We start from the raw sequence: 12869 nt of genomic DNA on the forward strand, positions 1-12869 counted from the left end.
TTAAGTAGGTGAAATTACCTGATTTGGGCGTATTACCAAAAAAAAAAAAAAGTTTTACAAACTTTACTGCTGATGTCTCTCCAGAAATACACATGCACAGCTCAATGAATATTCGCAAAGCAAACACAACAGTACAAGTAACATACAGATCAAGAAATACAAGATGGTGGAGAAGGCAATGGCAACCCACTCCAGTATTCTTGCCTGGAAAATTCCATGGACAGGGGAACCTGGTGGGCTACAGTCTATAGCGTTGCAAAGAGCCAGCCACGACTGAGCAAATCAGCACATACTGTAATCTTAAATGATTGTTTCCTGTTGTCTTACCAGAAGACTTTGGGACTTCCAGTTCTTCCATATCCTTGCCAATATGTTTAGTCTTTTTAAACTTTTGACGTTTTAAATAAATGTGTAACATTAAAAAAATAAATACAAGATGGGACTTCCCTGATGGTCCAGTGGTTAAGACTCCAAGCTTCCACCGCATGGGGCCTGGGTTCAATTCCTGGTCAAGGAACTAATATCCCACATGCCACTCGGCCAAAAATTAAAAAACTAAGTTGGGCCAAAATACAAAATTACTAAAAAAAAAAAACCTTTTTTAAAATAGAAGATGGCCAGCTCCCTGAAGCCTTCCATTGCTCTCTTCCAGTCACTAGCACCCCACCCACCTCAATTACTATCCTGACTTCTGACACACTGGATGTGTTTTGCCTGCCTTTCTGTACTGTATGAACAGGATCACACAGTACTGTGTCTGGCCTGCCTCTCAGTACTGTGCTTGGCCTCATCTTGGGTGGAGTTGCAGGCAGCCGCTTCTCATTGGTCATACTTTTCCACTCATCCATTCTCTTGTTGGTAGGCATCTAAGTTGCTGCCAGGTGGGCTTATAAAATAGTTCAGTTATGAATATTCTATTTCATGTCTTCTTGTGAACAGATGTAAGCTTTTTTCTTTTCTTTTTTTTTTGGTATGTTTTTGGAGTGGAGTTACAGAGTCACAGAATATCTGTTTACTTTTTTAAAAAATACTAAGAGTTTTCCTACTGTGTTCCAGTTGCTCCACATCCATGTCTTGGCAACTTGAAGAAAAATCACAAGTAAAGCAAACACCTGCGGGCCACCCATCTGTCATCACCTCTGGCCCAGTGCATCGTCAGTTCTCATGGAAGAAAGACCTTCATGAGGCTGAGCTCTCAGCACATCATTCCGTTAAGACCTTGTGGGATTCCCTAGTGGTCCAGTGGTTAGGAATCGTGAGCTCTCACTGCTAAGGAAGGGCCCAGTTTCAGTCCCTGGTCTGAACTAAAATCCCACAATTGGACAGCAGGGGGAAAAAAAAGAACAAACCTTGCAATGTCTCCCACTCTAACAGCCAGATCCCTTAGCCTGGCATCAAGTGCTCTCTGCAGGATGCCCTTCTTTTTCTGCCTCCTTTCACTAATCTTCCCTTCCCACTGTCAGTGTGTCCACCCATGCCACTTTAAGGGTTCTGCATGGCTGTCTCATTCTGCTAAGAACATGTGCCTTGGGATGTTCTGTCCCTTTTAGTGGCTTCCTCTTCCACTTAGTAATTCAGGCCAATTTGTGTATTAATACTTTTCTCTCCACTGAAGTACCACCCACGTTTGGAATTAAGTCCCTCTAAACTAGGGATTATCACAACCACTGGCAGAGGGTAGGGGCTCAGTACACGTTTGTGCCACAAACTTGGAGACACTCTGATGCTATTCTTTAGAATAAATATCTATTTGTCTGCACCAAGTCTTAGACGCAGCATGTGGGATCTAGTTCCCTGACACGGAACTGAACTGGGGCCCCATGCACTGGGAACAGGAGTGTTAGCCACTGGACCACCAGAAATCCCAACACTATTATTTTTTAATGTAAATAGGAGCAGGGGGTGGGGGCGAGTAACAACCTGTGAGGGAAAAGAATATGGAAAAGATTATATTTGTGTGTGTGTGTATAACTGAATCACTATTCTATACACCTGAAATGAACACAACATTGTAAATCAAATATACTTCAATTCCGAAAGAATTACTAACTGAACAAACATCTAAGTTTCTGGGGACGAAGTGCTGTGACAATTAACAGGGTTCCTACCCTTACGGAACTCCCACTCTTGTGAGGGAGACAGGCAGCAAATAACTAAACACATAAAGCAATTATGGAATGTGATCAATCATAAAAAAAATACTGCAAGGTGATGTGGAAGGAACTGAAAAGGGGGAGATTACATTAAAGAGGGACAGGATTTCCAGAATAGATCTCAAGAATAAAAGAAAAAATTAGGGTTCTTGTCCAAAAGAAGAAAAAGGTAAATTTTCATTTTCCCCTACTCCCTCAATTGTTCTCACAGGCAACCAATCGCACCACCTCTCTGGGCTTCTTGCTGAAATATACAACGAACATGTAACTTTGTACTCAGCATAGCCAGTGTTCTTGCCTGGAGAATCCCAGGGACGTGGGAGCCTGGTGGGCTGCCCGTCTATGGGGTCGCAGAGAGTCAGACACGACTGAAGTGACTTGCAGCAGCAACTAGTTAGCCAACAGATGTGGCAAGAACTGGAGATTGGGAGGTGCAATCCTAAACTGATAGGTCAGGAATGGTCTCAATGAGACAGTCACATTTGTGGAAAGACCCACAGGAGGTGAGAAAGAGATGGTTTGAGGCAGCGCAGGAAGCATTCCAGGCAGAGGGAACAGCAGGTGACAAGGCCTGAAGCAGTGACGCCCAGCCTACTTGAGACTGGGAATGAGAACCAAGGGGAAAAACCTTTTGAAGTGGGCCCATTGGCAGAGGACCATATAAGCCACTCTAAGAACTTAAGACTATTTTTTTGGGGCCAAGCCAGGAGGCATCTAGGAACGTTAGTTCCCAGTGCATGCATGTGTGCTCAGTGGCGTCCACCTCTTTGGAACCCTATAGGCTATAGCTCACCAGGCTCCTCTGTCCATGGGATTCTCCAGTCAAGAATACTGGGGTGGGTTGCCATTTCCTCTTCCCCACTCAGGGAAGGAATCCCCACCTCCTGAAGTGGCAGGCGTGATTCTTTACTGCTGCACCATTTGGGAAGCCCCTTAGTTTCTGGTCCAAGAATCAAACCCACAAGCCCTGCAGTGGAATCCCAGAGTCTTAACCACTGGACTGCAAGGGCAGTCCAAGACTTTCTTGAATGAGATGGAAAGGCAGTAGTTATTGATCAGGAGTTAGAGTCTGACTAGTGGTTTTGAGCTGGTTTTAGAAAAGGCAGAGGAACCAGAGATCAAATTGCCAACATCCGCTGGATCATCAAAAAAGCAAAAGAGTTCCAGAAAAACATCTATTTCTGCTTTCTTGACTATGCCAAAGCCTTTGACTGTGTGGATCACAAGAAACTGTGGAAAATTCTGAAAAAGATGGGAATACCAGACCACCTGACCTGCCTCTTGAGAAATCTGTATGCAGGTCAGGAAGCAACAGTTAGAACTGGACATGGAACAATAGACTGCTTCCAAATAGGAAAAGGAGTACGTCAAAGCTGTATATTGTCACCCTGCTTATTTAACGTCTATGCAGAGTACATCATGAGAAACACTGGGCTGGAAGAAGCACAAGCTGGAATCAAGATTGCCAGGAGAAATATCAACAACCTCAGATATGCAGATGACACCACCCTTATGGCAGAAAGTGAAGAGGAACTAAAAAGCCTCTTGATGCAAGTGAAAGAGGAGCGTGAAAAAGATGGCTTAAAGCTCAACATTGAGAAAACAAAGATCATGGCATCTATTCCCATCACTTCATGGGAAATAGATGGAGAAACAGTGAAACAAAGTGTCAGACTTTATTTTTGGGGGCTCCAAAATCACTGCAGATGGTGACTGCAGCCATGAAATTAAAAGACGCTTACTCCTTGGAAGAAAAGTTATGACCAACCTAGATAGCATATTCAAAAGCAGAGACATTACTTTGCCATCAGAGGTCCATCTAGTCAAGGCTATGGTTTTTCCTGGGGTCATGTATGGATGTGAGAGTTGGACTGTGAAGAAGGCTGAGTGCCAAAGAATCGATGCGTTTGAACTGTGGTGTTGGAGAAGACTCTTGAGAGACACTTGGACGGCAAGGAGATCCAACCAGTCCATTCTGAAGGAGATCAGCCCTGGGATTTCCTTGGAAGGAATGATGCTAAAGCTGAAACTCCAGTACTTTGGCCACCTCATGCAAAGAGTTGACTCACTGGAAAAGACTGATGCTGGGAGGGACTGGGGGCAGGAGGAGAAGGGGACGACAGAGGATGAGATGGCTGGATGGCATCACTGACTTGCTGGACGTGAGTTTAAGTGAACTCCAGGAGTTGGTGATGGACAGGGAGGCCTGGCGTGCTGCGATTCACGGGGTCGCAAAGAGTCGGACACGACTGAGCGACTGAACTGAACTGAACTGAGTGGTTTCGAAAATTCACTTCTACAAAGAGCAGCCTCATTCTTTTTCGCAGTAGCTCATTATTCCACTATGTGAAACTGTCACGGTTTATCTGGAGCTCTTCAGTGGTGGACTTTCGGTCTGTTTTCAGTCTGTTTCTTCCTCTCCATGAATTTCAGTTAACACTGTTCTGATTAGAAACTTCTTCTGCAGTAACTCAAGTGGTCCTTACAAGCAAAATTTTCTTATTCAGTAAAGAAACTGGGTAACGTGCTCTCACTGGTTCCCAGCTGACTCCCGGCGTGAAGCTCTTTTTTCCACCTCAGAAAGGTAGTTGGGTCAGGAAGTGGTTAAAAAACAAGCAAGAACTGGGTGGGCGTTCTTGCCCTTTCACTTCAGGGCGGGAGAGGATCGGCCGGCCAAGGGATCTGAGAGTGGGTCTGCGCGTTCTCGGCATCGTGGATGTCGGGATTCAGATGCTCACTGAACTCCTGAGACGAACCGCCAGTACCCCCAGCCCCCTCAAGGAACGGACGACTTTTTTTTTAATAAGTTATACGAAAAGACTCAACCAGGGAAACCCGGTAGGGAAACCAGCACCGTCGCAAAGATCCGCGCCTGCGCAGTGCGCTCCGCGCGGACTTTCCTTCCCACGACCTTCCATCCAGCGCCTGCGCATTAAGACCTGCTCGCCGCAGGCCAGCAAGACTGTAAACCTAGTAGATAGCTTTTCTTACGGACTGAGGTGGGGAAAATTGGTTCGTAGTTAAACCCGTTGTCTCTCCCTTCCCATTCTGTGAACTATAAACCTTCCGACCCAACTGCCCCTACAGAAAAGGGACTCTAACCTCGGGGCTTCCCTGGCGCTGGCTAGCGACCACATAGCCCGGAGGCTTGTGGGTGGGCACACCCGGAGACCACGTGGCGAACGTCCGCCAATCAGCGCGCAGACCGCACTTTGCGGCTCGGCTTCAAACAAACTACCGTGATGCGAGAGCGGCCTGTGGGGCCCCGCCCCCTCGCCTGGGTCTGGGGCCCCGCGAGACGGCGGGCGGGTGGGGGCGCCGAGGCGGGGGCGGGGCGCAGTGGTCGAGTGACGGCCGGCCTCACCTATTCGGGGTGCGGGCCGCGGAGCGGTGGACCCCGCAGCCAATGGGCGGGGGCGAGGGCGAGGGGCGGCCCGGCCGGCGGGGAGGGGGAGCCCGCGGCCGGGGGACGCGGGGGGAGGAGGGGGCGGGCTCCCAATCCGGTTCCATCCGGTTCTCCCACCACCCCCGCCGCGGGTCCCAGCAGCTCGGGCGGCGGGAGGAGCGGCTGCGGTCCGGCTACTCAGCTTCGCGAAGGCTCTCGGCGCGCCGCGGCCCTCACGCACCCGGCTCTCGCCCGCCCCGTCGCCACGATGCCCAAGAGGAAGGTGAGCAGCGGCCGCGTCCCGCACACGCCCACTCCGCCGCCCGGCCGTCCCCAGACCCCCGTGAGGCCCAAGCCCCCCGCTTTCTCTGCAGCGCGGGGCCGGAGAAGCGGCCGGACTTGCGGCGGGCGGGAGGCCCAGCGCACGGCGGCCTCGGTGCCGCGTTCTGGAACGTTCGGCAGCCCGAGGAGCCGGGTGCGAGATTCGAACGCGGCGGCGGGAATCCGCTGACGTCACGCGGCCGGGCATTGTTCTCGCGCGCAGACGGGCCCGGGGCGCGCGGGCACTTTTGTTCACGGGCTGTGCCCACTCGCCCTCTTTTTTCTCCCGCAGGTCAGCTCCGCCGAGGGGGCGGCGAAGGAGGAGGTAAGACCACGTTCCGCTCCCGGGGGTGGGCTAGGTTTGCTCCGCACCGCGCAATTCCTTGCTCATTTTCCTTTTTTCTCCCAAAGCCCAAGAGGAGATCGGCGAGGTTGTCAGCTGTAAGTAAAGTGAGCCCCCTAACCTTTGTTTTCCGTGGGTTCGAACCTAGGGAAGAAGCTCAGTGTTACCTTTGTCTTTCAGAAACCGGCTCCTGCAAAAGTGGAAACGAAGCCAAAAAAGGCGGCGGGAAAGGTAGGTTTCAGACTCAGCCTTTAGAGATCATGGTGTCTTTGAATTGTTGCAGGTCTCTAACGGTTACTGCTGGCAACGGAGGTCTTAACTTTGAGACTGCAAATCAACCACAGTTTAGTGTCACAGTCTGCTGAAAAGTGGTCGGAGGGTTATTTTATTTACCACTTGAGTTTTATGTTATAATAACTTCAGTAAAGAGTGCCTTTTTTCAGTTCAGTGGCTCAGTGGTGTCCGACTCTTTGCGACCCCATGGACTGCAGCGTGCCAGTCTTCCCTGTCCATCACCAGCTGCCTTTTTTAGTATGAGTAAAATTCAGTGAATGTAGTCGTTCTGGTTGATGGGAGTATAACGTATCACATTAGTGCTGCTCCAGAATTGGGGAAATTTAAGACGACTGAAAATACTGAAGAATAACTTTCACTCACCAGGGTAATAAATTCTGTGTGTTGCCTATGTTATGGTTAATGGTTCCCTGTTGGATGCTTGGCCTTCCTATTCTGAGTATTAGAAAAGCTAGGACTGAGGCCAGGAGATGTGGACTGCTTAAGTTTTTGCATGTGAGATTCACAAAACAAAGTAGGGGATTATACCTTATGTGCAGGGGGAGATCAAAAATTATGTTCTCTGAGAACATTCCTCTTCTAAGATTATTTTGTATAGTTTATATGAAAGTTCTCTAAATTGTTTTATCCTGACATTCTTTGAGATGATCGTAAATAGTGTTGCTCTGAAATAGATTCCTGATTGCTTTATTCACACGGAGGGTGATTGGGTAGTTGTTGGATATTTGTATTTTGAAAATCTAAGTTGGAACAGCAAAATATGTGTACATCATTTGTGACTCTTTGGATCTAGCATTGCTACCACCCTCTAAAGCTCTTTGTTCTTCAGGGCAAATTCATGGTGTGATTAATTTCTGTTAACTCAAAACTTAGGTGAAAGTTTGCTATTAGAAGCCTCTTCTCCCCTCAGTCTTAATTGTTATCTCCCCTTTCCTAAGAGTATAGGTGAAAGCTAAATACTGAATAATACCAAAAAATTTTCCTTTGTCTTTAAACATTGTACAGAGCTGAGTGTAAAAATTACAGCGTTTTTCCAGTAGAAAGTTGTTTTGTGATCTTTTAAAAGTGGATTTAAAGAAGGTATAGGTGTAGTAGGCCAACTTGGAATTTCTCAGACCTGAAAATGAATTCCATACAAAAAATCAGTAAAGGGAAACTTCATGAATGCAGGGAAAAGAGTAGATCTTGTTGGAAAATATCCACTTGTAAAATACACTGTTACTACTCATCTTTTATTATTTACTTTTTCAATAAACCAATTGGCTAAAATGCTATGCCTGTTTTCTCTTAACATCTTTTTTATTTACCTGTCTCTGTTTTGATCTGTCCTAAAAGTTTGGGGTTTTATTTATTTATTTATTTTTAATGAAAACAGTTCAGGGACTTCCCCAGTGGTAAGTTTGTTAAGACTCTTTGAGTTCCCCATGCAGGGGACCCCAGATCGATCCCTGGTCAAGGAACTGAAATTCCACACGGTGCACAGTCCGGCCAAAAAGAAAAAAGTCAAATTTTACTATCAGTTGCATTTGGGGCCATCGGGTGTAATTAACATTTTTCTTCTTCCCTTTCAGAGGCCAACAGGTAAGTTTTCGCATGTTCTCTTCGAGAAACAAACCTGTCGGCTCAGTTTCCAAAAGGAAAAGTGATGGGAAAAGGGAGGTTTTTTTTCTCTTTAATTTTAATAATACTGGTCTTCATGATTGATCCACTTTAAAGCCTTAAACAGAAGGTAAAGCTTTTGGTGTATTGATAACCATGCTACAGACATGTAGATTTATTTTGTTTCATCTTGATTTCCAGCTGTTAGTAGTTAAAAGTGATATTTCAGTCTAGGCTGTTATCCATTTAAGGTTTTATATTTTTATGTTGCTCTGATAGCTGTTATGAAATTAATGAGAAATAAAAAGCAATCAGATTCTTAAAGAATTATTTTTAAATGCAGAGTATTGTGACACTTCATGGTGTGTCTGTATGTAGCAGTGTTGCCCCAAATACGTTTGTTATTAGATAATTTATTGTTTATTCTAAAGATACTCAGTTGCTAGTGGTTGACTTGCTGTCTTGTATGGAATGCCACTATTGGCACAGAATCCATTCCACTGATCCCCTGCTCCCTTAGCATTAAAGTTGTAAGGTCTTCTGTATCTTTGTGGCTATTTAATGCAAGTATTGGTCAGTATTATGCAACTCACTGGTGACTTTACTTAATTTGGCTGTTAACTATTCTCTACTTACAGGAAATAAATATTTGTTAGATTTCTCCTTCCCCACTGGTGGATGGTATCCAGAAATACTGTTGTATATTATTTTAAAGTGGCATAACCTTTGAAAGTCTTTTATCATCATATACCTGTGCGTTTTCAGATACTTCATACACCTAAATGAAATTATAAACTCGAACTTTTTAGCTCTTGATTATATATCAAGGGTCTAACTAGCAGGATAGTCAATCTGACCTTACAACATAGTGCTTTTCTCAGGTGAATCCTCGGGACAGTGGTTATTTGACAATTTGATTGTTGTTCCCACTTAAAAGAAGTTTGGGGGTGGGTAGGGTTAGAAGGGCTGGGAGAGAGCCCTCCAAAAATTCTTCAGTTTGTCTGTTCTCTCCTGTGGAACTTCAGAGAACAGTGGAGAAGGGGAGTTGCTAAGGCTTTAGATGTAATTATCTTGAGTCTGGTGAGGCTTGTTATACAGGTGCTGTTAGGACCTCAGCATGATTTGAGGTCCTGTTTGCTGGGGGCTGACCTTGAAGTGTGTTCTGTAACTCAGACTGATAAGCAGCAGCATTAACATTGCAGCTATGGTGGGGACAATTCCTAGCAAGTCAGAAAATGTTGCTAAGTGCAGAGTTGATACTTAAATATATTCTTACTCTTATCACAGGATAAATCTTCAGACAAAAAAGTGCAAACAAAAGGGAAAAGAGGAGCAAAGGGAAAACAGGCGGAAGTGGCCAACCAGGAGACTAAAGAAGACTTACCTGCAGAAAATGGAGAGACTAAAAACGAGGAGGTCAGGAGTGTGTGTGCACGATTAATTTTGACTCTGAACAGAGGATAATGCAGCAGATAAGACCATCTTTATAATATTGAACAAAGTTTGTATTCTGCTTCAAGTGGGCAGAATATTTTTTATGAATTTAGATCATATTTTAAATTTTACCTGTAAATGGGTTCTTTTTTTTTTTAACTGTAAACAAGAAATCGTACACAGAACTTTACATTCAGATTCACCATTTTTATTGTATATATGTTTATTAATTGCTAGTGAGATTTTTTTAAGATTTCTTTTACGAAATGGTATTTCTTTTTTTTACAGAATGTAGAGATTTTGTTTAAACATTCTAGTCTTTTTTTAATCCAAATTGCCATCTGTAGATCTGTTAATAATCTTGTTAGTTTGTTTTTTAATATAAATTTATTTTTTAATTGAAGGATAATCACTTTACAGAATTTTGTTTTTCTGTCAAATGTCAACATGAATCAACCATAGGTATACATACATTCCCTTTGTTAGTTTCTAATATTCTGGATGTTCCTTTTTTAATTTTTAATCCATTCCCTTAATTTTTCACATTTTTCTCACTTATATAATGACGTTTTTCTTAAAAGTAGCCACTTGTCTAGATTTAGGTAGTAACTTCGATCAATTAAAAGGGTTGATGTCCTCAATCTATCCTTTTAAGCTCTGAAAAAAAGATTTTACCTATAAAAATAAGTGGGTTTCAAGGTTGTGGTAAATAACTAATACAATTATAAGGGGAGAGTGTCACCTTCTAATCCCTTTTTATCAAACTATAGTTGATTCTCATTATCCGTGATGGTTATATTCTATAAGGTTGCTCCAAGTACTGGATAGTTGCACATAGTGGAAATACAGGGTTAGATTCTCAAACACTCACTGCAGCATTTCCCTCAGCAGATCAAACCATCACCTTAAGTGTGTGTGTGCTTAGTTGCTTCAGTCATGTCCGTCTCTTTGCAGCCCCATGGACTGTACCTTCCCAGGCTCCTCTGTCCATGGGATTCTCCAGGCAAGAATACTGGAATGGGGTGCCATGTCCTTCTCCAGGGGATCTTCCTGACCCGGGATCAGACCCGAGTCTCCTGCATCTTCTGCCTTGCAGGTGGCTTCTTTACCACTGAGCCACCAGGGAAGCCCCCAGCCTTACGTGTATTCATGCTTAATACGTGTTTTTGAGAATTTATACAGAACGCAGGGCCAAGAGAAGCAGCAGTATGACGTGCTTCAGTGTAGCTGTTTGTGGTCGGTTTTCTCCATATAGTACACCACAACCTTGTTGCACATGGTCTTGGATAACACTAGACTTGTCTAGTCAACATTTTCTCCACCATGAGGACAAAAAAAATGGATACGTGTAGCACTAAATAGACTGTGAAATAGTTGCTTGTTTACAGTGTTAAAGCTGAAACAAGAAGGGTTAGCTGAGACTGCCTGTCAGGTGATTCGTGGCTTCTACTGCTGTGTATTTGCACAAGACTGTGGAAATGCCATCAGTATTGATTTTGGGTTTACAAATAACTTTGAGTTGGTGAATTCACCAGTACAGAATCTACAAATATTGAGGATTGAGTGTATTTTTAAGACACAATAGTACAATGAGGAAAATTTACATTGTAATAAATGCTAAATATTGGTGACATAGCAGTGACGCAGGAGTCAAATGTTTGATCACTTTTTTTCATTTGATTTGCAGAGCCCAGCCTCTGATGAAGCAGAAGAGAAAGAAGCCAAGTCTGATTAATAACCACACACCGAGTCCTGTCAGTGGTCCCTGTTTCCCTTCTTGTACAATCCAGAGGAATATTTTTATCAACTATTTTGTAAATGCAAGTTTTTTAGTAGCTCTAGAAACATTTTTAAAAAGGAGGGAATCCCACCTCATCCCATTTTTTAAGTGTAAATGCTTTTTTTTAAGAGGTGAAATCATTTGCTGGTTGTTTATTTTTTGGTACAACCAGAAAATAGTGGGATATTGGATACGGGAGGCTTTGATTGTCTTGGGTGTCAGCTTAACATTCCATAGATGGGGGGTAGCTTTTATATCCTATAATACAAAAGCATACTAAATGGCAGTTTGGAGTCAGTTGTGCATTTAATGTCTTGAACACTTTAAATTAATTCTCTTCCCATATTGTTTTGGTAGAATTATTTCCTACAGCAAACCACTTTTTGATCTTGGCTCTCCTGGTCAGAGTTTTGTGCACTATACTATAACATCTTTGGTCGTGGTAGTCCAGTTTTCCTAGTAACTTGGTTAATGTGCTGTGAACGATTGACAGTTTGGGTATGTAGTGTATATGATATTAAATTGTGAATCAGTGGGACTTATGATGTAACAACATATCAATATTTGAAGATATTGGTACTTGATATCCTGTTAAGGAAAGTTTGCTCCAAATTTTAAGCTGGAAAGTCACTGGAATAACTGTTAAGAATCACAACTACATGATATTTTAGATTTCTGGTACGTATGTTAAGAATTGTGTACAAATTGAAATGTCTGTGTAGTGATCCTCAAAACAACCAATAAAATCTCAGTTATAAAAAAATTTCTTGAAATGCATGTATTAAGTTCTGGTTTAAATTTTATATATTTATTTTTGGCTCAGTGACTTGGAGGACCTTCATTCCCTCTCAGCAGTGAAAGCCTGAAGTGTTCTGACCCTTGGACCACCAGGGAGTTCCCTAGATTTTAAAGAATTGCCACTTTTGTTCTTACAATCTTACTAAAATTTTGGAAGAGTGAAATACTTCCTTTTTTCTGTAATACTTCTACAGTGTACCTTGCAGATATTTTTGTGACTAAATTGGCTTATTGGGAAATGAGCGCCTTGTCCTCTGAAGCAAAATAAATACGTAATTACTTTTCTTATACAGTAAGCTTTAAATACTGAGTAAGCTGGAACTAGGTGTGTGTTTGCATATTTTCAAGCCTTGTTTTCTTGTGTATTGTCCTGATTTCCCATCTAAATAGTCTTCAGAGATAATACTGGACACCTGTGCTGATTTGGTAAATGAAGAAGTGGGGCTAGAGATAGCACTTCGCAAGGGTCAGCACCGAAGAGGGAGAAGCCGTGGAAGAGAGATTAGAGCTCTCTACACTTGATGTTACGTCACGTGGATTTGATGAGTAGGATGCAAGAGTGCTTTAAAACGAGCCCTACAGGGTCATAGAACTCTGCGAAGGCCATGTGCCATTTGAATGGCCCATAAGAGAGTTCACAGGGAGTGGCAAGATGTGGCATCTTAAAAAGTGAAACTACAGAAAAAAATCCAGAGGACATTGATTTGTGTTGAACTGGTACCAAAAAGGGCTTTGGCAACCATTGGAGAATGGGAAAATTCT

General features: G+C 43.5%; 1 protein-coding gene across 1 annotated transcript; it reads left to right on the forward strand.

The window, feature by feature from the left end:
* The first annotated feature begins 5433 nt into the window (after window positions 1–5433).
* Window positions 5434–12082, forward strand: HMGN1 (high mobility group nucleosome binding domain 1). The gene is made up of 6 exons (XM_040232424.1): window positions 5434–5821; window positions 6152–6184; window positions 6271–6300; window positions 6383–6433; window positions 9383–9511; window positions 11217–12082. Exons 1-6 carry the CDS (start codon window positions 5807–5809, stop codon window positions 11262–11264), a joined length of 306 nt encoding a protein of 101 aa, XP_040088358.1. The 5' UTR covers window positions 5434–5806; the 3' UTR covers window positions 11265–12082.
* The last annotated feature ends 787 nt before the right edge of the window (window positions 12083–12869 follow it).

Source organism: Oryx dammah, unplaced genomic scaffold, assembly GCF_014754425.2.
Source record: "Oryx dammah isolate SB20612 unplaced genomic scaffold, SCBI_Odam_1.1 HiC_scaffold_2, whole genome shotgun sequence".
NCBI lineage: Eukaryota > Metazoa > Chordata > Mammalia > Artiodactyla > Bovidae > Oryx > Oryx dammah.